Source organism: Budorcas taxicolor, chromosome 2, assembly GCF_023091745.1.
Source record: "Budorcas taxicolor isolate Tak-1 chromosome 2, Takin1.1, whole genome shotgun sequence".
Taxonomy (NCBI): Eukaryota; Metazoa; Chordata; class Mammalia; order Artiodactyla; family Bovidae; genus Budorcas; species Budorcas taxicolor.
The window spans coordinates 6,061,075-6,086,216 of NC_068911.1; the positions used below are offsets into that span (position 1 = coordinate 6,061,075).

Sequence of the window (25,142 nt, forward strand, 5' to 3'; positions counted from 1 at the left end):
AAGCAGAAGATATTAAGAAGAGGTGGCAAGAATACACAGAAGAACTGTACAAAAAAGATCTTCACGACCCAGATAATCACGATGGTGTGATCACTAATCTAGAGCCAGACATCTTGGAATGTGAAGTCAAGTGGGCCTTGGAAAGCATCACTACAAACAAAGCTAGTAGAGGTGATGAGCTATTTCAAATCCTGAAAGATGATGCTGTGAAAGTGCTGTGCTCAATATGCCAGCAAATTTGGAAAACTCAGCAGTGGCCACAGGCCTGGAAAAGGTCAGTTTTCATTCCAATCCCAAAGAAAGGCAATGCCAGAGAATGCTCAAACTACCGCACAATTGCACTCATCTCACATGCTAGTAAAGTAATGCTCAAAATCCTCCAAGCTAGGCTTCAGCAATACGTGAACTGTGAACTCCCTGACGTTCAAGCTGGTTTTAGAAAAGGCAGAGGAACCAGAGATCAAACTGCCAACATCCGCTGGATCATGGAAAAAACAAGAGAGTTCCAGAAAAACATCTATTTCTGCTTTCTTGACTATTTCAAAGCCTTTGACTGTGTGGATCACAATAAACTGTGGAAAATTCTGAAAGAGATGGGAATACCAGACCACCTAACCTGCCTCTTGAGAAATCTGTATGCAGGTCAGGAAGCAATAGTTAGAACTGGACATGGAACAACAGACTGGTTCCAAATAGGAAAAGGAGTACGTCAAGGCTGTATATTGTTACCCTGCTTATTTAACTTCTGTGCAGAGTACATCATGAGAAACGCTGGGCTGGAAGAAACACAAGCTGGAATCAAGATTGCCAGGAGAAATATCAATAACCTCAGATATGCAGATGACACCACCCTTATGGCAGAAAGTGAAGAGGAGCTAAAAAGCCTCTTGAGGAAAGTGAAAGAGGAGAGTGAAAAAGTTGGCTTAAAGCTCAACATTCAGAAAACGAAGATCATGGCATGTGGTCCCATCACTTCATGGGAAATAGATGGGGAGACAGTGGAAACAGTGTCAAACTATTTTTTGGGGCTCCAAAATCACTGCAGATGGTGACTGCAGCCATGAAATTAAAAGACGCTTACTCCTTGGAAGAAAAGTTATGACCAACCTAGATAGTATTTTCAAAAGCAAAGACATTACTTTGCCAACTAAGGTCCGTCTAGTCAAGGCTATGGTTTTTCCAGTGGTCATGTATGGATGTGAGAGTTGGACTGTGAAGAAGGCTGAGCGCCAAAGAACTGATGCTTTTGAACTGTGGTGTTGGAGAAGACTCTTGAGAGTCCGTTGGACTGCAAGGAGATCCAAGCAGTCCATTCTGAAGGAGATCAGCCCTGGGATTTCTTTGGAAGGAATGATGCTAAAGCTGAAGCTCCAGTACTTTGGCCACCTGATGCGAAGAGTTGACTCATTGGAAAAGACTCTGATGCTGGGAGGGATTGGGGGCAGGAGGAGAAGGGGACGACCGAGGATGAGATGGCTGGATGGCATCATGGACTCGATGGACGTGAGTCTGAGTGAACTCCGGGAGTTGGTGATGGACAGGGAGGCCTGGCGTGCTGCGATTCATGGGGTCGCAAAGAGTCGGACACAACTGAGCGACTGAACTAACTGTAACTGACTAGACGGACCTTTGTTGGCAAAGTCACACCTTAGTTTTAGACGTAAGTGGCCCACAGAATTGTATGCTTTCATCTTATTATTTTTTGTGTGTGTAATAAAGTTTTATTACAGTATAAAGGGGATAGAGAAAGCTTCTGACATAGACATCAGAAGAGGGCAGAAAGAGTACCCCCTTGTTAGTGTTAGCAATGAAGTTATATACTCTCCAATGAATCCAAAGAATGTCTGGAGGTTGTAAAGACCTCACCAGACCTACTCTCATAATTTACATTTTAAGATAACAGAATTAGCCAGAAGGTTTAATCCAGAGAATGTCCTCAGGCAGAATACATTATTGTTATATAATCCTTGTAAAGAGCAGATCTACTCCCATATTTACAGAATTAGCCAGAAGGTTTAATCCAGAGACTGTCCTCAGGCAGAATACATTATTGTTATATAATCCTAAAGAATGTAGAGAAGGAAAAAAAAGTGTGTCCTTTCTTCCTCCTTGAGAATTCCAGACCCCTCTCTCCTTGGGGACCCCTAGACTTCTTAATAATCTGCCTAAGAAATGACTCTCATTCCTCCCCTTTTCTTTTAGGAGAATTATGTTGCCTAGGGAAAAAGGGCGTCATTTTCGTTCCATAACTGCTTCCAACTGCTGAGAAGGGGCATTGTCCCTAAATTGGCGAGGCACCATATTCTCCTAATCCTCATATTGAGGACATCTGATCCAGGGGCCCCAAATAGAAGCTGGAGAAAGTTGCAGCAGTAGCAGGAGTTTGAGCAACCATTTGTAACTTAAAAGCTTTCATGCGGCTAGAAACAAATCCAGTTATACAGTTACGGATGCAGGGCAACAGAGTCATGAAAACAAGTTAAAAATCAAAATTAAAAGTCACATTATGTTCATATTTAAAGTACGAAGTGTTGCACCAGACCATTTTAGGGTTGGTAGATGTCACCAGATGAAGAAGAGGCATCGCATGTGACTGTTGTTGAAAGTATTCACAGACTTGGAGAAAGTCTTTTCCTTGAAGTGGAGATGTCCACCACGGGAAGCCTTCCACTGATGCAGAGGGGAATACTCCACAGACCCAGCAGTTAGACTGATAGTGGAATGTAGTGTAGGAGTGAGCCCAGGACAGGAAGGCATTGTCTTGAAAATCGAACGGCAGACTCAGGATATTTGGAGTCAGCAGAAGCAAGCTCACATAGGTTATCAGGCCCATCTTTTGCAGTCCTCCAATGGATACCGTGGCCATGCAGTATCGCATAGGAAGACCAGGTGTGTCTTCTTTAAGCCCCGCGGATCAAATCTATCCCAGTTTTTCAGGATACAGTTCAAAGGAGTGAGGCTGGAATTGTCAGCTCCCATCTTGTCCTGAAGGATCCCGGACGAACCCCCAAGATGAAAGGTTGTTGTTGAATCACGACGCAGGGATTCTTGGCCCTGAAGGAGAAGAATTCATTCTGGGGCCAGAGATAAGGCTTGATTACTCAGAGCTTTTGTGTAATAAAATTTTATTAAAGTATAAAGGAGATAGAGAAAGCTTCTGGCATAGACATCAGAAGGAGGCAGAAAGAGTCTGCTTTTATCTTAAACCTGTTCAAGCCAGGAGCTTAAAACGAGCACTTTAGATGTACAGGAAAGAACCCTTCCTTGTCCTAGCCCAGAGCTCCCAGTTCAGATCAGGGCTTTCCTTGTCCCTCCCCTCCCTGAAGAGCCTGCTCCAACTCCACGGGAATGCACAGTTTCTTTAGGGACCTGAAGCAAAGTGTTCAGAGTTAGGATCACACGCCCTTCTAGTGTAAATCTGTCCTGCACTGTCCACCTTCTTCCCTCCACCATCCTGGTGTGGGAATCACTGCAGACCTAAAATCTCAGCATCTGGCCCCCTGCCCCAAGTAAATCCAGACACCCCTGTTACAGGTGGGATAGCTTTTCCTTTGAGTTTGAAATAGCTCAGAAACTTCAAAGTTCCCTTGGAATTTTCTGACTTCATTCCGGGGAAAACACTACCTTTCTCATTTTCCTGCTTTAAATTCTTTACTATCTCTGCCTCCCCCTGTAAAGTCCTCTTGCAAGGCTGTAGGTAGATGGGTACCCCGCCCCCCCCCCCCCCCACCACGCCAGGGTGAGCAGTTGAAAATTCATTTCCCGTGCACCAGTACTGCAAGATGAGAATAGCGGGACAATCGAGAGAGGAGGCTGGGACCTGCCCAGACCGAAGGTAAGTGACCACATGTTTTTCATTCTCTATGTCAAGGAGAATTTCTGACTAGAAAGTTCCTCGGAGGTTAAAAGGGGAGTGATGCCAAGCTACCAATAGGCCTCTTTGCTGGAATCCATCTTGGCTGAGAGATGCCTGGGAACATGAGGGAAGACCCTGAGATACACCAAATAAGGACTCTGGACCAGGCAAATCAAAATGATTGGCCAAAGAAAAACTGGAAGAAATGTCCCATAAAAGTGATTTAAACCACCACAAGGGTGTGACTCTCTCTGAGCCCACTGTGTGTCTATCCACATGTACTGTACTCTTTCCTCCTAATAAACACTACTGGTTTCACTGCTTTCCCTCTTTGTGGGAATTTCTTCTGCAAAGCCAATGGGCCAGGGCCTTGTCACCAGCCACTGGTCTAGTGGCCAGGATTCAGCTCTGTCATTCCATGACCTCAGGAGCTGAAACCCTGCTCCAAGCCTCTGCAGGCTGAGGCCACCTGAGATCAGATTCACCCCTCAGCCCCTGGAGGGCAGTGCCAGCTGCCTGGCTCCCAGGGAGGTTGCATCCTCTCCCCAGTCCTGGGATTCTAAAGAGCCCACCCCTCACCCGCGACCCCCACCCCCGGCCCCATGTCCTCCTGTCCCCCTCTGGTGGGTCTTTCTGCTCCACAGGCCCCCCCCTACGTAGTCAGCCCTTCCCCTCACCCCTTGTGGGGCAGTGTAGTTTCTTATGACCAAAGTAATCTAATCGTACAGGACTTTTCCTTGTTGAACCATTCTGGAGCTGTGAGTTTTCTGGTATCTCAGGTAAAAGACCAAACCTCTTCTATGCCTGACGCTGGTGAGTTTCCTCCCCCAGGTAGATTCTGTAGTGTACAAGTAAGCTGGTGCCATACATCCAGGATTTGCAGGCTTTCTCTCCTGTGCAGCCAAAAGTTATGCTGAGGTTGGAAGCTGCCTCACACACGCTGCATTCTAGGGTCTGTCTCTCCTATGGTTGGTTCCTCTGGTGCTCATCCAGGTGTGAGCTTTACCTGAAGCTTTTCCCACATTCTCCACAAGAACTGGGGTTTCTCCTCAGTGTCATCAGCTGGTGGTGATGAGAACACTGAGCTCTGTATGAAGCTTTCGCCACTGTCACTACATTTTGGGCTTTTTTTAGCGTGGATTCTCTGCTGCACCTTCTGAATGGTGCATGAAAGGTTTTCTGATAGTCAAGGCAGTGATGTGGCCTCTCCCCGTGTTCGGCATGGAGAGGCATGACCAGGACTAAAGCTATTCTTGCACTCACCGCCCACTTGGAGTGTCCCCTGGCTGTGGACTTCCAGGTCTGTTCTGGCTAGAGCCTTCCTCACGTCCCTTACACTGGTAGGGCTTCTCTCTGGCTTGTGTCTCCTGATGGCACAGGGGCTCTGCCAGAACTCTTCCCATTCTCCCCTGTGTCATTTATGAAGACAACAGAAATATTGTTTCTGGGTTATTTTCCCAGGTGTCTCTCTAAGCATTTCCTCATTGCCTGATTTCACAGCCTTGCCCATTATCACTGGCATGCTGTTTGGTTTCCCCTAATAAAGTCCTGGAAGTTTCATTCCCCCCACCCTCCACCATTTTCTTCTGTCTTGAAGACTTTTCATTCTTTTTTTCTTTTATCTTAGAATCTAAAGGAAAAAGTAAGACGTAAATGTGTTAGTCTTGAAATGGGATTTGCCACTGGAGCGGCGGATGGTTGGAACAATTACACTAGGCTAGGCTGAAGCAAAAGTATGTCTGAATACAGGACTTTAGAGAGGTCAAAGGCAAAGACAGCAGAAGGGATGCTTGACTGACTGTGTCTAAACAACCCATAAGTAAAGTCTTTTCATAGGCCATGTTCATATGGTCGGTTCTGAATGTTCACTTTATAGTCTTGTATTCAGCTCTTCTGTTAAGCCTTATTTGGTTACTTCTGCCTCCCTCTGCTCTACAACCCCTCATTTAGTTGAAACCACTCATTTATAATCCTTCCTTCTCTTTCTTCCTTTCCTACTTCTTTCACAGACGTGTGTAGCACTTCCTATATGTGAGGCACTCTTCAAGGTGCATTTCACAGATATACGTGAAATATATATGAAGGTCCGTTAGAAGTTCTGCCATCACTCACCTGTAACTCCATCCCTCATGTCAAAAATCCTCAATTTCAGGACCTCCAAGCCAGGGCCAGGCGCCTCACCACCACTTCTGCGCGAGTCCAGGTTGGGTGCCTGTGAGGCAGGTCTGGCCGCGCTTTGGCCAGCCGTTGCAGCGATTCCTGCCTCGAGGCCGGGGGGAGGTAGGGGGGTGGGGGTGGGGGTGGGGGGCGTGGGCAGGGCAGAGGGCAGTGGGAGGGACGAGCGCCGGGCACGTGTGTTTACTGGATGCCCCGCCTCCATTTGCATTTACCAGACTTGACTGGGATCTTGATGTAAAGCCGGCAGACCTGTTAGGTCCCTGGGGGTGGGTGTCCATTTTGACAATGGACTTAATTATGCCTTTTATAGCTTTTTTTTTCCTAGTGAAAGATTCAGTCCAAAGTAATACATTGCATTTAATTGTCATGTCTCTTTAATCTCCTTTAGCCATTTACAAAGATCATCTCAAAATGCATCATAGACCTAAATGAAAAATCTAATACTTCTATAAAACAGCTGGATGAAAACAGAAATTTGTGACCGTGGATTAGGCAAATATTTCTTAGGCAGAACACACAAAGAATGAACCATGTAAGAAAAAAACTTGATAACTGAAGTTGATCAAAATTTTAAAATTTTGCTCTTCAAACACTGTTAAGAAAATGAAAAGAGAAGCCACAGACTGGGAGAAAACATTTGTAAAACACGGGTGTGATCATTTGAAAACAGAATATATAAAGATAATTCTTCTTCATGAATAAGACACTTGAATTTTTAAAATGTGCAACAGATTTGAACTTCACCAAAGGAAGATATGCACAGCCATAAACATGTGAAAAGATGCTCAAATGATTATCCACTAGGGAAATGGAAATTAATGCCATAATGAGATACTATTAAACTTGATACAATAGCTAAAATAAAAACCTGACAATACAAAATGCTGACTCAGATATAGAGGAACTATAAATTTCACACACTGCTGGAGGAAATGCATAAAATTAAATGTATATTTACCACCAGTTCAGTTCAGTTCAGTCGCTCAGTCATGTCCGACTCTTTGTGACCCCATGAATCGCAGCACACCAGGCCTCCCTGTCCATCACCATCTCCCGGAGTTCACTCAGACTCACGTCCATCGAGTCCGTGATGCCATCCAGCCATCTCATCCTCGGTCGTCCCCTTCTCCTCCTGCCCCCAATCCCTCCCAGCATCAGAGTCTTTTCCAATGAGTCAACTCTTCCCATGAGGTGGCCAAAGTACTGGAGTTTCAGCTTTAGCATCATTCCTTCCAAAGAAATCCCAGGGCTGATCTCCTTCAGAATGGACTGCTTGGATCTCCTTGCAGTCCAAGGGACTCTCAAGAGTCTTCTCCAACACCACAGTTCAAAAGCATCAGTTCTTCGGTGCTTAGCCTTCTTCACAGTCCAACTCTCACATCCATACATGACTACAGGAAAAACCATAGCCTTGACTAGACAGACCTAAGTCGGCAAAGTAATGTCTCTGCTTTTGAAAATACTATCTAGGTTGGTCATAACTTTTCTTCCAAGGAGTAAGCGTCTTTTAATTTCATGGCTGCAGTCACCATCTGCAGTGATTTTGGAGCCCCCCAAAATAAAGTCTGACACTGTTTCCACTGTTTCCCCATCTATTTCCCATGAAGTGATGAGTCAATAATCCCACTGCTAGCTGTTACCAAAGAAATATATGTCCACACAAATTCCTGTATACAAATATTTATAGCAGCTTTGTTCATAATAGTAAAAAAAATTGAAAAAACTAAACGTCTATCAACTGAAGAATTGATAAGCTAATTGATACACATACATACAATGGAACATTACTCACTATTAAACTACCGATACATACAATAATACGGATAGGTTGCAAAAGCATTATGCTAAGAGAAAAAAGCCAAATACGTGACATTCTGGAAAAGACAAAACCATCAGTAGTACAAGAGAAGGACTGACAACAAAGTGATGAAAGAGCTTTTGGGGATGAAGGATACGTTTTATATCTTGATTGTAGGGGTCATTCCACACTTGTATACCTCTGTCAGGACTCAACAAACCATACACCAAAAGGGGTGAATTTTACTAGAAGTAAATCATATCTCAATAAAGCTGAATTTTTTAAACAGAAAATAATAGCAAAAATGAACTGTGACTTCCCTGGCCGTTCAGTGGTTAAGAATCTGCCTTGTAAGGCAGGAGGCCTGAGTCTGATCCCTGGTTAGGGAACTACAATCTCACAATCTCTGTGGCACTACCCAAAACCCCCCAATGCAGCCAATAAACAAAAAACAGACAAGGAAGGGCACATAGGCACATAGATGGTGAGAAAGCTGACCGGAAAGGGGCTCTGCCTACAAGAAGCAAGGCAGCAGCACTAGACAAGGTGACAGATTTGAGTACAAAACTGTTAAGAGCACTATTTTAAAACATGGATGGTAATTCATAGAAATATATTTTACGTCATTCTCCTGCATACACATATATTCCTGTAACAAACAATGTCAAAGAACGATACTTACTATATAGGAAGATGAAACCTAGTAAATCCCAATCATAATCTTATTAATACTTAAATACAATACACAAAGAATACCTGCTGCTGCTGCTGCTAAGTCGCCTCAGTCGTGTCCGACTCTGTGCGACCCCAGAGACAGCAGCCCACCAGGCTCCCCTGTCCCCGGGATTCTCCAGGCAAGAACACGGGAGTGGGTTGCCGTTTCCTTCTCCAATGAAAGTACAAAAACCCGAGTTCATAAAGCTTGTATTTAATGTGATGGGTGTGCTTGCCTGTTCATCAGTTCGTTCCAGTCAGGCACACACGAAGATAAGGCCACACGCATGTCAGGTGCACTATTAAGCCTATTTCTTTGTTTTGTTTTTAATCGTGTCAAGATTGAAAATCCTAGTTCACACAAATAGGTAGATGTGAATGGTAACAATAGCAATATACTCTTTCTACTTAGCAGTGGAAATTCCTCTTTAATCTTAATCCAGAATGCTGATAAACTTAATGTCTTATAATAATTCCTCAGTGTGAATGATGAACTGAGCTGCAATAATTCATTCTCTTCTTCAGGCACCAAATTTAACTCAGTGATTGATTCTGGGGTTTGAAAAGCAAATGGATCGTTTATCCAGATATTTTCCTTTAATGATGCAAATTTCTCTTCTGGAAAGTAATGATGAAAGGTTTGAGACAAAGAAGTGAGATGTATTAATATCTCTGATTTTATTTCCTTTAAGCATTCTTCATTAATAATGTTCTCTTCAATGTGTTTCAACAATGTAGGGAACATATAGTAGCTAGGACGATTACTTTTAAGTCTAGTTTGCCATAACAATAACATCTTTTGGAACCCTTGAATGTGTTCAAGATACTGAAACATATCATTGTTTTTCCCTTGTAGTTTCAAACTTAATTCATTTAAAATGCCAATAATATCACTTAAATATGCCAATTTTGATACCCAAACATCATCTTCAAAAATATTTGCCAAATGAGATTGCTTTTCAATGAGAAAAATGTAAATCTCATGCCTGAGTTCATATACCCTGCTCAATACTTTTCCTTGAGACAACCAACGAACTTCTGTATGAAACAGTAAGTGGGTATAGTTCTCTCCGATCTCTGAACAAAATATTTCAAGAAGTCAGCTATTCAATGAGCTTCCTTTACTAAAATTAACAATTTTCACTGCATTTTTCAACACGTCCATTAGGCTCGGTGGAATTTCTTTGGATACCAAAGCTTCTCGGTGAATAAAACAATGATTCCAAAGACCATTGTTGTGGGTGGCTTCTAACAAGTTTTCAAGAAGTCTGCTATGTTTCCCAGTCATATTTGCTGCTCCATCACTTGAGATTCCTTTACAGTTTCTCCAGTTTAATTTATATTGACCAACAACACACTTATCTAATTCAGTGAATACATCTAATCCGGTTACCTGTGAATTTAAATTTAAACAACACAACAGATCTTCTATAAAATCATCTTGCCACATATATCTGACATATACCAAGAGTGTGGGACCACTAGCAGTATCAGTGCTCTCATCAAGTTGGATTGCAAAATCGATACCAGACTGTAGCTGTGTCATAAGCATTGCTCCTAAATGTTTTGCAATAGTACAGATTCGACGAGATATTGTATTATCACTAAGAGGTATAGTTCTTAATCTGTCAGCTGATTTATCGTCAAAGATGGTACGTACCATATCCATACATGCTGGGAGAATAATTTTTTCAGCCGCTGTGTGAGCCATTTTCTCTTTTGCCACTCGATACGCCACTAAATAGGATGATAACAAGGCTCTCTCGTTCATAGTTGTGGAACGACTAAGAAATTGAGGTGATAACTCTATGTTACTTCTTTCTGTTGGAAAACGGTCTTCTTCATCATCTTCCCCTTCCTCCTCCACTTTTACTATCACTATGCCTTCCATCTCTCGAGTAGCCTGAGGAGACAAATCTGCGGCAGATTCAGCAGTCATTGGTCAGCTTCTAAGAACTGGCTCACTTAATCCAAAGAGGGTCTGTCTGCAGGACTTTCCTTTTGGTCCTACATGTTTTATTAGCTCCGTTTTTGCTATCCTGCAGGGTTGAAAAATTTAATAGCTGTATTAAAAGGTAATGTTGTATTGCTATGGGGCTAACACCTCATCCGTGAAGACAATTCATGAAATCCAATGGTGTGACATGTCAAGGCTGAATAACTGTTTTTCATGTTAGCTGGGTACCAGGCAGTTTTGGTACCTTGCATACACAGCTCATTTAATTCTCAAGGAAACCTAATGAAGCACACAGTTATTATTCCTATTTTAAAAGATGAGAAAGATTAAATAATGTGTCTAACAACATGGTGTAGTGGATCCAGTACTCACACCCAAGTCTGAAGCTCAGGGTCCTAACTACGCTGCTACACTGCCATCTAGTCAGTCTTGTAAAGTGATCGCCAAAGTTTGGTGTTCAAGACCACCACTGGAGCACAGCGGAAAGCAATTAAAATGTTTATTTATTTTCAAAGAAGTATTGAAATCCATTAAGCTTTCCTGATAGTCATCTTACAGCATTTATATGTCATCATTTGTGTTGCTGCTCTTCATCTTCCAACTATTATATTTTCTTTGTTCACTTTCTTTTAGTTTTAGTGATCTATCATCTGAAAAGTCTTATTTCCGGTATTTTAAGATCAAGGAAAAGAAATCTTGGTTTTTGAGATAGGATCAAAGATTTAAAAGTGGGGTATGTGGAATAACACATTCCTAGAGGCCTTCCCTCCCAGTGAATCAAAATGAAGACTACAAGCAAGGGAAACTCAAAAGATACAGGGCTGAGATCAGGACCTGGTCAGGTCTTCCTGAAGTGTTTCCCTGCTCATATCCCAGGCAAGAAGCAGTAGAAAGACTGGGCTTTATTTTGCATTTCTTGAAGTTGCCCTTAACATAGTTACTTGCACCCAGGAGATATTTTTAAAAATATTTGTTTAAATGAGTATCATGTCAACATTTTTTGCCCATGTAGAATGTTCAACAAATTCGTTATAGGCATGGCATTTCAATACTTGGAAGGGCTTATCATTTAGAAATTAAGAGATTCCATTATATTGTCAGGTTATTTACAAAATATCTGAGTAAGAATAGGAGGAATGTTACAGAAGCACAGGTTTAAAATAGAAAAATAGTGTCCATGTTAAGTTATTTTATATGTCTCCCACCACAGTGTGTAACCAACCTATTTCTCCAGCAAATATTAAGGTTTCATTGACTTGCTTACAGTGCATTCTCCATAACTTATTTTTTGATTGCAAATGATCTGTTTAGCACAGGCCTGTCTGTATAAGTGTTTTCTTTGGTCCTCTGCCACTTCAGTGTCTCTCATTAGTAACAGTGCCTTTGTGCATACTGGCGATGCTTCAGGAAATGGAGATGGGGCATTAGGTTTGGTCAAGCTGGATTTTTCAGCTAATTTCCCTTTATCAATGGATGTCATAGTTGGGTGGGCCCTTGGAGACAGTTTATTTTACTTAGGATCAATTCCAGACTTCGTGTTTGTCTAAGAGCATCCTGCAAATCGGTGGCAGAGAGAGGCTGGTGGTTACCAGTCTTCAAGTGACCCAACGCATTTTCCACTGCACCACCACAAACTCCCTTCACTACTCAGCCCTCGAAGTCAAGCACATTTTCCTCCCACAGTTGAAAAATTCACCTGGTGTTCTAGCAGAAATCACTCCTTTTAAAAAGCCTTCAGAAACTTCAGAAACTGAAAGGAAGAGGGTGAAGTGTATGTAATCTTTTCCTGCTGCACTCGAATCACTTTATTCACTAGGCGTCAAACATTCTTTAATCACCGCCATTCACGGTGGTGGATTTGAGGGTGAGCGGATGATCTGTAAACACGAGGCTTAACAAACTTGTCCGCTAAACAAAACAAAACGTGGATCTTGGTAGCTTCTGGGGTCGTCCTCATTTTACACCTCGAGATCACCAGGGGAAAAAGCCCTCACCAGAAGGAAAGGAAATGGGGTAAGCCCAGGAGCACAGAAATTAGACTAGTCATTTGTCCCCGACCCCTTGGGGGTGAAAACCAAGGACGAGGATGGGGCACGCAGGCTGCCGCCTCTCGGACCCATAGGTATCTCATCCCAATTTAGAAGCCAAGGATCCGCGGCTGTCTCTGCAGGGAGACGGAGCTTCCTATGGCGGAGGCTGGGACCAAGGACAGGGACACGACCCTCCACCCCGTTCGGAGACTGGCGTGGTGAGCGGGATCACGGAACACGGTTTTACACGTCCACCTGCGTCCCCGGCCCTCCGCCCCGGCCGGACCCGCCTCTCACCGTGAACCCCGGAGAAGCCCGGGGTGCTGGGATAGAAAAGGGAGGTGACTCTGGGGATCAAGGGGCAGTGGACCAGTTCCCAGTCCCTCCGTTCGCCAGAACCCAGAGTGTCACAAAAGCCGGAAGTGCGTCAACACCGGCCTTCCGGGTCTGCACTGCGCTTTGCGTGGGGTGCGGGGGTGGTCCTCGCGGAGGACTTTGGTCCTTGTTCCCCAATCATGGTTCGGGCTTCGGGGAGGTCTTTTCTAAGCTCAGCTTTTCCCGGCGGGGAAAAAGGGGTTAAGTTTCACTCAGTGCTTCCTGTTCAGGAACTTACACGGTTCTATTTTTTCTTATTGATGGCGGGTATTGTAATAATTCTAGGTATTATCAAACAATAATAGTGATTGTGTGTCTGTGTCTATGGCAGAGGATTTGAAGCAAAAATGTAGACAGAAGATCAAAGTGAAGTTGAGGATGAGTGGTTTCACAAAACCAAAGTGGTTGCTTCTCTGGGTACCGTGATTGGGTATTGCTGCTTGAATGGTCGTGTGGCAAAAGGTTGCCTGCCAGAGCAGTAAACAGAAGGTGTGGCCCAGCAAACCTGCAGCCACAGCAGCCACCCCCAGCTGTGCACCCTGAGGGAATTTGGGATGGACAAAAAGTTAGGATGGCCTCGGAAAGTTAAGGTGCATATCAAAGTAGTGATTTCAAAGAGCCCAGTCTCCTGCATCTTCTCACATATAGGAAGGCACTAAAATCATTAATGTGAGATGTCTGGTTTTAATTAACGGTAGTCTTTTGATGTTCTGGCTACCTGGTTTTTGTTGCAAAATTCTACATAATCTGGCTTCTTCCTACCATCTTTAGAGCAGTCCCTCAGAGTCACCTGAGAGGCTATTTTCCAGGCTTTTAAGTTCCCAATTTTGTCCATCAAATGAAACGTAAATCTCAATTTTAAGTTGTGCATTTTTTTCAGTCGATGGTATTTTCAAATATTTGTTCATTGGGGAGCAAGTATTCTTTCCAATACTAAATAGTTACAAGATTCTGAGCTTGGCTAATGTATCCAGGGAGTTTTCTGAGTGATAATAGTGGAATTACAATTTGAGGCATTTTGGCTGTCAAATGCAATCACAGTAATTACATCTTTTACTATTCACCTAAAAAACCTTTTTATTTGGCTGCTCCAAATCGTAGTTGCAGCTCTTGGAATCTTTAGTTGTGCCATTTGAACACTTGGCTGTGGTATGTGAGATCTAGTTCCCTGACCAGGAATCGAACTCAGGCTCCCTGCATTGGGAGCGAGGAGTCTTAACCACTGGACCACTAGGGAAGTCCCTAAGTGCTTATATTTTGTAACATGCATCCCATTATGAACACTGTAACTGATAGGCCTGTGTGGAACACTGATTACCTCACTTTTCCCCACACCTAAGACCCCTGCTTCTTTATCCCATAAAAATCTCACGTCCCTCACCTACAGGGAGGTAGATGTGAGATTTGTTCTCCTGTGTCCTCACTCAGCTGTCTTGTGAATAAACTCTCTGCTGCAAACCTCACTTTCTCAGTGTTTGACTTGTTGCCCATTGGGCAAGCGACCTAGTTCTTACTAAGTTGTTAATGACAAGCAGGAAGTAATGTGTCGTCTGTTGTCTCGGGGATCTCGATAGGAACAACAGACATCAACAGGAGGCGTAGTTGTGTTCAACACACACAAAGTTTTCAACTGGAGCTGTCCAATAAGCAATTGACTAAGCAGTGCTTTATTTATTTTTTAAAACAATGAATCTCTTATCTGTGATGCTGACTCCATTGTGACAAATACTGTAGACTAGAAAGGCTATGTCATTGAAAGAAGTTGTTTTAGATCCCTGAGATACTCGAAGAAGAAAGGAAGGGAAGGCATATAAGAGTATTCCAGAGGCTTATGTAGTTTGAAAAAGCACGGAGACAGTCACACTTGACTTTTCTTATTTTTAATCGGAAATGTCAAACATCATTAAAGGGTAATACCTGATTTGGGAGCCTAAACAAAGGAAAAGTATCTAAAGTCCCTTTCAAATCACTGTTTTTAGTCTTTAAGAAACTTGCCAGTTCCTGGTGGACCTAGCTCAACCACAGGACATCCCATCCCCTAAGGATCCAGGAGACCACAATGGCCCAGGGGCTTTTGTGCCAGCCCTGGGACTGCCTGTTCACATGCTCCTGCTCTATCCATCCTTGCTTCTGCACAGCCCTTTCCATCAGGAACACAACACTTTTCCAGTCTCTCTCCCACTCCAGCTTGCTCAGTGCCCCTACCTTCCCCCAAGAACCGTGTTATATTTCAATCCTAGGATTTTCTGAGGTCTTCATATCACCGAAGCGCCTTCAACACTGGCTTTAATCAGCGTGTTTGTACCCTTGAGCTAGCTCCCGAGCAGCTGATTCATGGAAGTCGGACCACTAGGTTGGCCATTCGTCCTCATTTCTCATACCCACCCACCCCCAAGCGCAAGGGCCACCACCCTGCGATGAGTCTTGAGGGTTGGCTGGAGCCAGGGATGGGCCAGCGGGGGCGCCTTCCCAAATCCGGGTCGGCTGCGGTCACTATCGGTGCACTGGTTAGAGTGGCCAGTCAGGGTCAGCAGGAGGGTGAGACCGGCAACAGGACATGTAAAAGCCTCGGAAGCGAGCCTCGGTTTCCTGAGGGCCTCATCCGGGGCCCTCATCCGGGGCCCTCATCCGGGGCCCTCATCCGGGGCCCTCATCCGGGGCCCTCATCCGGGGCCCTCATCCGGGGCCCTCATCCGGGGCCCTCATCCGGGGCCCTCATCCGGGGCCCTCATCCGGGGCCCTCATCCGGGGCCCTCCCTGCCCCCGCTGTCGGACTCCGCCTCCGGAAGTGCCAGCGAGAAGCGCAGCCTCCGAGCAGTCTAGAGCGACCCCCCCCCCCCAACCCTGGGGCGGCTTTGAGAGCACGGGTGTCCGCGACGCGATAGCCGCCCGGCCCTCCCCTCCACCCTGGTGAGTCCCCGGAAGCCGTCCTGAGGTCGCGTTGGGTCGGCGCCTTGTTTAGCCTCCTGGGGAGGAGCAGGAGTCTCCTGGCTCCGGCCGACGGCGGTTCCCGTCCCCAGAAGCGCGCAGGGCCGGTGTGCGACAACCAGTTTCTCTTCAGTCAGGGTTCTCCCCGACGCCCGGCGGACGAAGGGCTGGGCCATCAGGACCCAGTGACCGTGGCTTGCTGTGAGATGGGTTTCCGGGGCCCGCTTCGCCCTTTCGGGGCCGTTTCTTGACAGAGCAGAGAAGTGGGAGGGCGGTAGCGCCGAGCGAGGCCTTCTGAGGGCAGGGCGTGAGGGCCCTTTCTGAGGGTGTGGAAGGGGGACGGGGCCCTGCTGCGTCCTTTGGTGTGAAGGACAACCAGTCCGACCTGTTTGAGTCGCAGCCCTTTCCCTGTTACTGTCAGGGTCGTGGGAAGAGGTCTGCCCACCTAGTCTGAGTTGTCGAAGGGTCTGACCCCCAAAGTGGAATTTAGTCATCAGTCAGGGTTTCCCTTGTGGCTCAGCTGGTAAAGAATCCGCCTGCAATGCGGGAGACCTGGGTTCAATCCCTGGAATGGAAAGATCCCCTGGAGAAGGGAAAGGCTACCCACTCCAGTATTCTGGCGTGGAGAATCCCATGGACTACAGTCCATGGGGTCGCAAAAAGTCGGACACGACTGAGCGACTTTCAGTTACTCATTCACTCAGGGCCACTCAGTAATTCAGAATGGGCTGACAGAGTGTTTACCAAGTAATTCCTCAGGGTCTTGCTTTAAAAAATAACGAGTAATAATGCATTTCTCGAGAATTAATGTATTTCACTGGGTACACACTTGATCCTTGAAAGAAGTTTGTAAATTTCAGGTATTTTGAATTTCCACAGAAATCTCTACACTATTAAATCGTCTTTATTTTAAAAAATTCCAGAAGTTCAGAATTAGCGAAGTTCAACTAAACCTGCAAACTTGGACCATATGACATGGTTCTTAAATACCTGAAAGTGAATGATGTCCATTTTTTTTTTTCCTGCTCTATATTTAGGTGGTTAATTGTTATTAACTATTTTCACTGTGTCTGCAGTGTGTAAGATACTTTGTTAAGTCATGAAGGTGTCAAATGATGGCTATTTTAACTTGTTACAATCATTTCTCCTCATGTCACTCCGCAGTGATGGTCATTGTCCTCCAGAACAGTGATGGAGGAGATACCAGCCCAGGAAGCAGCAGAATCTCCAGTGGTCCAGTTTCAGTCCTTGGAGACCCACTCTGAGGGTCTGTCCCCAGAGCCTCAGTTCGTGCAGGATACCGACATGGAACAGGGACTCACTGGGGGTAAGGCAGAGAGAATACTTCCATCCAGGAGAATGGGAGTGTAGAGGGACTCCTGGGCCTGGGATGAGAGAGGCCAGGGGCTTCAATGAGAGGATGGCCCCTAGAGGGAGGTCTAGCAGGGAGGGACAGATGTGGCTCAGTTCAGTCCTGATTGGGGCCCCTCTGTGGAGGTCAGCCTGTCCTTCTTTAATAGGCAGAGTGGTCTTCACTCACTCTGTTCAGGCTTTTTTCTTTCATATAATTTTCACTTCATCCCAGTTACCACATTCAGAATAAGTTAGAAGAAATGCTGCTTTTGCCGCCCCTCACAATCCTTGCCTTGCTTTCACTTCCTCTTAGATTTAGGGCCTGTCCCTAACCCTGTTCCTTTAACTTAGTTTCTTCCTTCCTTGACCTTTTGTGCTTTACCAGCTGCCATTATGTTGCAACTGCAGTGTGTTTGACTGCTCTAATTTTGATCAAGAAAGCAACCATTTAATTCCTGGGTTGAGCACAGGCTTAGAGCAGTGTATACATATCACATACAGACTGTAAAATAACATTTTTATGTGTTATAGAGATAGGTTGGTCTGTCTTGTACTCCCTTTGTTTTGTATGAAGTTTGTCTGAGATTTACTTGTAGCCAACTGCAGTGCCTGAAATAACCTGTGTGTCAAGAACACCAACCGAATGCCATGGTCTTTTGAGTGCTGTGGGGCATTGTTCGAGTGTAGAAAGGATTATGAGGAAACAGATGACCATTCCTTATTCTTGGGGGCTTTACACACTGGTTGCAGAGACGGTGCTCATTCTCAAAAGTTTACAGAGCAGTGTCTGGGAGAGGGTCAGAAGTCTACTAAATAACCGTGGCCTTGGATGAGTCACTGCAAACCTTTATGCTTGGCTTTGCCCATCTGCAAAACAGGTAATGGTGCTCACTTTTTTGACATGACATTTATGTCATGACGTGGGGATGTAGTGCAATATGAGATTTCATAATAAAATCCTGAGTCATGGGTTTAAACATGTGGAAGGAGGGCATGCAGGTGTTGAGATAGCGCAGGACAAACTCAGTATCCGATAAACATTCATTGGTTTTACTGTAATGTCGATGTGAAGAAGGGTCCCACTGACTCTCTTTTGTGAGGGCTCCCTGGGAAGGGCTGCTCTCACTCTTGGCTCCTTTCTCCTCCCTCAGCTCCACCTGTTCCCCAGGTGTCTTCTCTTCCCCACGAGGGAAGCCCAGGAGACCAGGCAGCTGCGCTCCTGACAGCCAGGTACCAGGTGAGCTGAGGAACCCTCTGCTTTTCCTCAGGGACTATTGCTGCTGATTGAGCGTGGCCCTTTTCCTCATCCCATCCATAAGCCTTGCCTGGAGATCTTTTTTTAATAGCAGATCGCAGGTTGGGTGCCTATCATCCTCAGAGAGCCGGACTTCACAGAAACCACCTTTCCGTCTCCCCAATACCACCAGTAAACACTGTTCCTTTATCCTTGGTGCTATCATGGGTGCTTATTAGATGTTAAAGGGTTGCGGAACCTATTCCCAAGATGCTCCTCTGTTCTCCCTCCTTTCCAACGTAAATGCACACTGCAGACCCTCTGTGTCATCTTTGTTCTCTGGCCGCGATGGTGTGGTGGCCGCCTTCGCCAGAGCAGCCAGGCTGTGTTATTTCAGGAATTTGTGACATTCGAGGATGTGGCTGTGCACCTTACTCGAGAGGAATGGGGATGCCTGGACCCTGTTCAGAGGGCTCTCTACAGAGAAGTGATGTTAGAGAATTATGGGAACCTGGTCTCACTGGGTAAGGATTGCGTTTCCTATTATTCAGTTTACCTATTAGGGTTTCTTTACTTCCTTGTTTTTGAGTAGTTGTGAGGTCTCTGAGTGTGGCTCAAATTCCAGGTCTTAGAACCTCTTGAGACCTCAATCTTTAAGGTCATCTCCTCTGGGAGTGGGTTTCCTTTGGGGATGTCAAGAGGAGACATTCTACTCCTTATCCTCAATTAATGTTTACTGCTTTTGTGGGGCATCTGTTCCCTGTTACTAAAGGGAAACTTGCTGGTGCTTTGCGAGTTCTCAATTTCCCTATCTTTCCCTTTTTTATGAGAGGGACTCTAGGGCCTCCCAACCCGCAACCAGACACTTTTCTTCCTGGTAATTCAGTGTCCCTGTATCTGAGAGTTTCCCATTTTTCTTGGAAGAAGAAATGCCTTTTTTTTTTCTTTTTAACATAGGCTAAAATCTTCGTTGAGTAATCCCTCACCTCTTAAGATCCCTGAATTCATCTGCAAGCAGGCAGAATTTCAGAGGCTTGATCTCAAGGCATGACTCACTGCCAGTACATTTCAGTGAGTCATCCAGACAGTAATCCTGCTTCACCCGAGCAGTGGCAGTCTCACACTTAAAGACCAAGTCTCTCCTTTGTCATTTGGATGGTGCAGTTGGCAGTTGAGATGAGGCAACTTGTAGTGCTCTAGAGAAGCATCAGGGGGAGCTGCCAGCACCTGCCTTGGTGTGAACATTGCTCCTTTTCCTCTTTTATGGCCTGTCTCTGCTCCTCTTTTCTTTGTTATGTATGTACTTAATCACACTTTCTCTTTTCTTTCTTTTTTGCTTTGCCTGTGCTGGTGGCATCCAGGGTGTTGCTTTGTCTCTTTGATTAATTCTTGTCTGTGGGGAGGCAGCCTGCCCACTGGGAAGGTTAGTAGTGTGTTTTCCATTCCTGGCTCTTTGATCTTTGTAGGCATACTTCTCCGCCTTCCCACCACCCGGATTCATAGTGTGAATTCCTGCCCGGCCCTGAGTCATACCCAGGCAAGTGCTTTCTCTGGAGAAACACTTGCCATCCTTTCAGCAGGAATCTCCAGGAGATGGCCCAGGTGTCGGCATCCCATCGATAGTGCTCGTCCCCGCTCGGAAACTCCTTTTCCACGATTGTGAGATCTTACACTTGATTGATGGAGTAGATGTTTCCCAGGAGGCTACCACTGTGTAAAATTGCAGCTCCTCAAATGACCTTTGATAAATTTCCAAGGGCCAAGGATGCCCTCCATTGCAACCAGAATTTTGAACCTTGAATTTTGAGTTCATTCAGAAGCCATGGTTGGTGGTCATCGACTTGTGTTCTCAGAAACCACAGAGTTCGACTCCAGCTCTTCAGTTATGACCTTTCCATGTTATTTTAGACTGTGAAACACATGTTGTGTGCCCCTCCTTTTCCATAGTGAACACAAACTGCCCCATCTGTTGCCTGAATCTCCTGAGACCCCTGGGCCTTCCTCATGTTTAACATTCTAGTCTTTTCCTTCCTTTAAATCCCTGTGACCCCCTCCAGGGTCCTGTCTTTGTCTCCTTTATTCTTTACAGTGTTGTATAGATTGATGCATTTATATAATCTTCCCGGATCAAGTGTTCCTTAAAGACTTTTTTGATGGAGGGGAAATGGGAGGGCAGAAGAATTCAGTTTTTTTCAGGCTATTAAATCCAATGTATATTTAACAACTTGTAAATTATAAAGTGATATGTAATTGTAAATTACTGTTAATTTTACCTAATAATTACATAATTTCCAACAGTTTACCTGTCTACTTTTTGAAGTAAAGCATCTTTTTAGTACTTCATTCAGCCTAATAACACAGCTTACTGTTAGGCTGAATTTGATCCCATTTCCTCTGTCATCTCTGCACATGCACAGGACATGTTTGTACACTCACACATGCTGGGCACAATTACATACAAGAAACCCTACTACTCAACTTGCTGTTTGACCAAGTGCCCAGCCTCTCCTTGAGGCTGTCTTTTTTTTTGACTGTCTATTTTTGACAGTCTTTGGGAAGTCATTTTCATATTTGGGGGTTCAGCAAACTCCACCTGTAGTTAGCTTAATGTTTGGCATTGTAAAATAAGCACTTTATAACTCAGCCTCTGACTTAGCAGCTGTGGATTCCAATTCATATCTTTTTCCCGTGACAGAACCTCTGAGCTGTATTTGTCACAGATATCAGAGCCTTGGTCTTTTGGTTAAGTGCTTCCACTACATAGTAGTAAATATACAGAGTAGGAACAGAGTAATAAAATACTAGGCAAAATTTTCGTTACTTAATCTTAAAAAGAAGCATATACTATTGACACTGAGTGAATTACTGGCTTGGGGGTCATGCCCAAAGGGAAATTATCTGTGACTTAGTGCTGGAGATTAAGATCAGGAAAAGGACATGGATTGAATTTCACATGGGGGAGTGTGGCAGATGCCCTCTTAGACGATAGCATTAGAAACCTGCTTACCAGAACTGCTGGGTGATGATTGAGTTGGTAAATCATGAATGTTTGGCACATAGCCCTTCCTTTTTGAAGTCAATGTCATGAGGAGAGAAATGATTTTGTGTGGAATGTTTCTCACTGCCACAATTATTCATTGATATTAGGTACTTAATGTATCTCTCACTTAATCCTTAGTGTAACTCTTTCAGCAGGTGTTATTCTGTTTTTTACCTGAGGTGGTTGAGGCTAAGAGAAGTTAAGTGATCTACTCAGGGTCAAAGCTAGGTTAGGGGCTCAGATCTGACTCTAAAGCCCATGTTTTTTCACTGTTTTATACCTTAGGACAGTCAATTCAACCACATGTGGTGTTTTGTATATTTTTATGGCTGAGTATTCTGATGATAATTTAAAATAGGCAAAATAAATTGGACAGGCAGGCGTGAGTTTATACAGTTTGGGAGTAGAAAGGGCATGCATTCAAGAAAAAATTGTTAAAGGATACATTCCATCGTAAATAGGTATCTGCACAAGAATGTATTGCTAAGGAGAGATTTTTGTGTGTTAACGATCAGGAAGAGAAGCATGAAGCTTTCAGATGGCTAAAATCTTAGCACAGCACTGATACAGGCAACAAACAATGAGGTGAATTTTAAATGTTATTTTTAAAGATCAGATGAAGTTAAAAATTAGAAAACTATCAAGGTTGCAGTTTAAAAAATCAAAATGTTTTGATAAAAAATAAGTAATTTTAGATAAATGCATATTTTGAAAGCATAGATTCTTGACTTTAATCTAGGAAAAAAGCATTCAGGCCAGTGATAAGAAAACCTACTGTAGTGCTCTCTGTGACTCTTATAGATTGGAAAGAATATTAACTGTGAGGTCCATTTGCCTGTGATTGAGCAGATTATTTAAATGGATTATAATGATTTTTTTCATCTATAAAACATGAAAAATAATGTCTGCTTTCTGAGTTGTGCCAAGGATTAAATTAGTTTATGTAAGTACAGGGCTAGTGGTAGTTACTTAAATTTTTTTTTTTTTTTTGGAAAGGACAGTAAGAGAGTGAGCTTTGGATCAGATTTCTCAATACAAACAAATTTCAGGAGAGTGTTCAATTATTTCTTTATAATGGAATTTTCTCAAATTGAATATTACTCAGACTGTGCCCAGTGGTTTACATTTTTATTATAAAAAGATTTTCATTTCTTTGACAGTGAATGTTCTCTTACATCCATTTTAATTAAGAGTCATGATTCTTGCTGGGTGTGGTGGCGCGCGCCTATACTCCCAGCTACTTGGGAGGCTGAGGCTGGAGGATCGCTTGAGCTCAGCAGTTCTGGGCTGCAGTGCGCTATGCCAGTCAGGTGTCCGCACTAAGTTCGGCATCAATATGGTGACCTCCTGGGAGCAGGGGACCACCAGGTTGCCTAAGGAGGGGTGAATTGGCCCAGGTCGGAAACGGAGCAGGTCAAAACTCCCGTGCTGATGAGTAGTGGGATCACGCCTGTGAATAGCCACTGTACTCCAGCCTGGGCAACATAGTGAGACCCTGTCTCTTTAAAAAAAAAAAAAAAAAAAAGTCATGATTCTCAATCTGTTGGATCCTGACTCTCCATGTATTGTTCTAATTACAGGTTCTCTGTTCTTTTTATTGTTTTCACCTTTTGCTTCATTGTCACTATGTTGGTCTTCTGTTCTCTTTCTGTACATATTTAGAGGAAGGGATAGATATCATTCACAATCATTATTTTTTTACTAGCAGATTATTTAAAGGCCAGTTTCTGAAATAAGAGTGTCTGAGCCCTGGCTTCACTAGTTATCATGACCTTGGGTGAGTTACTTAACCTGAGTCTTAGTTTTCACATTTGTAAAATTGGCACAGTAATAATTCCTATCTCATGAAGGTGTGATGAGTATTGAGTAAGTGAAAGTTTATAAGATTCTTGGAATGACACTTTGCACCTACCAAAGCTTAGTGAATCTTAGCTTAATATTTTGATAATACAAGTGACTTTTAACTTTAAGCCTGTATGTTGAATCCTGTTTTCTTTTCTAAATTGCAATCTTGTATCTCTCACTGCTAGGCATTCTCTTTTATACCTTCCTGCATATTACCTTAAACACATGTCTAAAATCAAACTCCTAATCCCACATGAAGATGATCTTTTTTATTGTGTGTATGTGATTTAAATGTAGATGCAGAGTAAAGAGGGGCTTTCCTGGTGGCTCTAATGGTAAAGAATCTGCCTGCAATGCAGGAGACCTGGATTTGATCCCTGGGTCAGGAAGATCCCATGGAGAAGGGAATGGCAACCCACTCCAGTATTCTTGCCTGTAGAATTCCATGGACAGAGAAGCCATGGGGTCGCAAAGAGTCAAACACAACTAAGCGACTAAAGCTTGCACTTTTCACTTCAAAGAGTAAGTAACAAAAATTAATTTTGATTATCAAATACTTAGAAATATCTTAATAAATATCTATTAAAAGATGCAAATTGTGTTATCAGAATTTTGAGCAGGGTAGTTGCTGCTTCATGACCTTTTTTTTTTTTAACTTGAAAAAACTATTTGATTTGACATAGAGTATCTTAACTAAATTAACAAGTGTCTAGAAGGAGAATTGACTCTATTTATGCCCAAGAGAATTCAGAAACACAGTAAATACCTTTATTATATCTATTCTGGTCTCCCTGCTCATAGACTCTCACATGGAATCTCATAGGACAGCTGTTGGTTTATCAGTTTTCAGGCCCAGAACCCTTTTTAAAACCTTGATTATCTGTTGACACTTTAGACACAAAATTAGCCGTCAATGAGTAGCTCTTAAGTAAATGAGTCAAAGGAAGTGCACAATACAATGCACATGGTCCCTGTTATCAAAGTTTATAAATTAAATAGGAATGATAATACCAAGAAACAGTTTTTAAAAGTCTATAAAACTCCATTATATAGAAATGTGTCAGGATAGGAGGGGGCTTCCCAGGTAGCTCAGCTGGTAAAGAATCTACCTGTAATGCAGGAGACCTTGGTTTGATTCCTGGGTTGGGAAGTTCCCCTGGAGAAGGGATAGGCTACCCACTCCAGTATTCTTGCCTGGAGAATCCCCATGGACAGAGGAGCCTGGTGGGCTACAGTACGTGGAGTCTCCAAGGGTCAGACACAACTGAGCGACTAAGTACAGCACAGGATAGGAACAAATAATACGTTCTGTAGACATTCAGTAAATGAAGAGAAAGGGTTTTTGGAGATGAGGGGCTTGACTGAGACCTTGCATGTGTGCTACTAGAAACTTTGTGGGCTGAGTACATGTAAAAACTGCCCCTTTGATACTGTAATAGTTCTCCCCTCAGAAGCAGACTGCCTCTTGCTTTTGCTTTAAAAGAGATTAGATCTTAGCAGTCCATTAGGCAAGCCAGAGAAAGACCATTTTATGTGAAAATGCACTTTTACTGCACTTTCCTCACTACATAATATTATAGTAAGTTGTATCTGTCTCTGCAATTAGAGTGTAAGGTCTTTGAGGGGATGGACTGTATCTGCTTGGGCTCTTATTTCCTACATACTTTGCATATAGGAGGCGTCCCATAAACATTTGTTGAACAAGAGTATAAGCTCCTAAGGGGTAAGGATGTGTCATATTATTACTTGTTTCCTCATATGCCCTAAAATGAATTATTTTCTGAAATTGGTCCTTGCAGTATTTATTCAGTCTTCACTGATTTTGTTGCTACAA

The 25,142-nt window shown here is 43.7% G+C and overlaps 1 protein-coding gene across 2 annotated transcripts; it reads left to right on the forward strand.

Annotated features, from left to right (window-relative positions):
- The first annotated feature begins 15,761 nt into the window (after positions 1–15,761).
- On the forward strand, positions 15,762–20,610 carry ZNF655 (zinc finger protein 655). Of its 2 annotated transcripts, none has more exons than XM_052635513.1 (5): positions 15,762–15,818; positions 17,001–17,163; positions 18,341–18,426; positions 18,821–18,947; positions 19,890–20,610. In XM_052635513.1, exons 2-5 carry the CDS (start codon positions 17,028–17,030, stop codon positions 20,084–20,086), a joined length of 546 nt encoding a protein of 181 aa, XP_052491473.1. In that variant the 5' UTR covers positions 15,762–15,818; positions 17,001–17,027; the 3' UTR covers positions 20,087–20,610. The 2 variants fall into 2 exon arrangements, with proteins under 2 accessions (XP_052491473.1, XP_052491472.1); XM_052635512.1 differs by lacking the exon at positions 15,762–15,818 and adding an exon at positions 15,852–16,037.
- Positions 20,611–25,142: the final 4,532 nt, after the last annotated feature.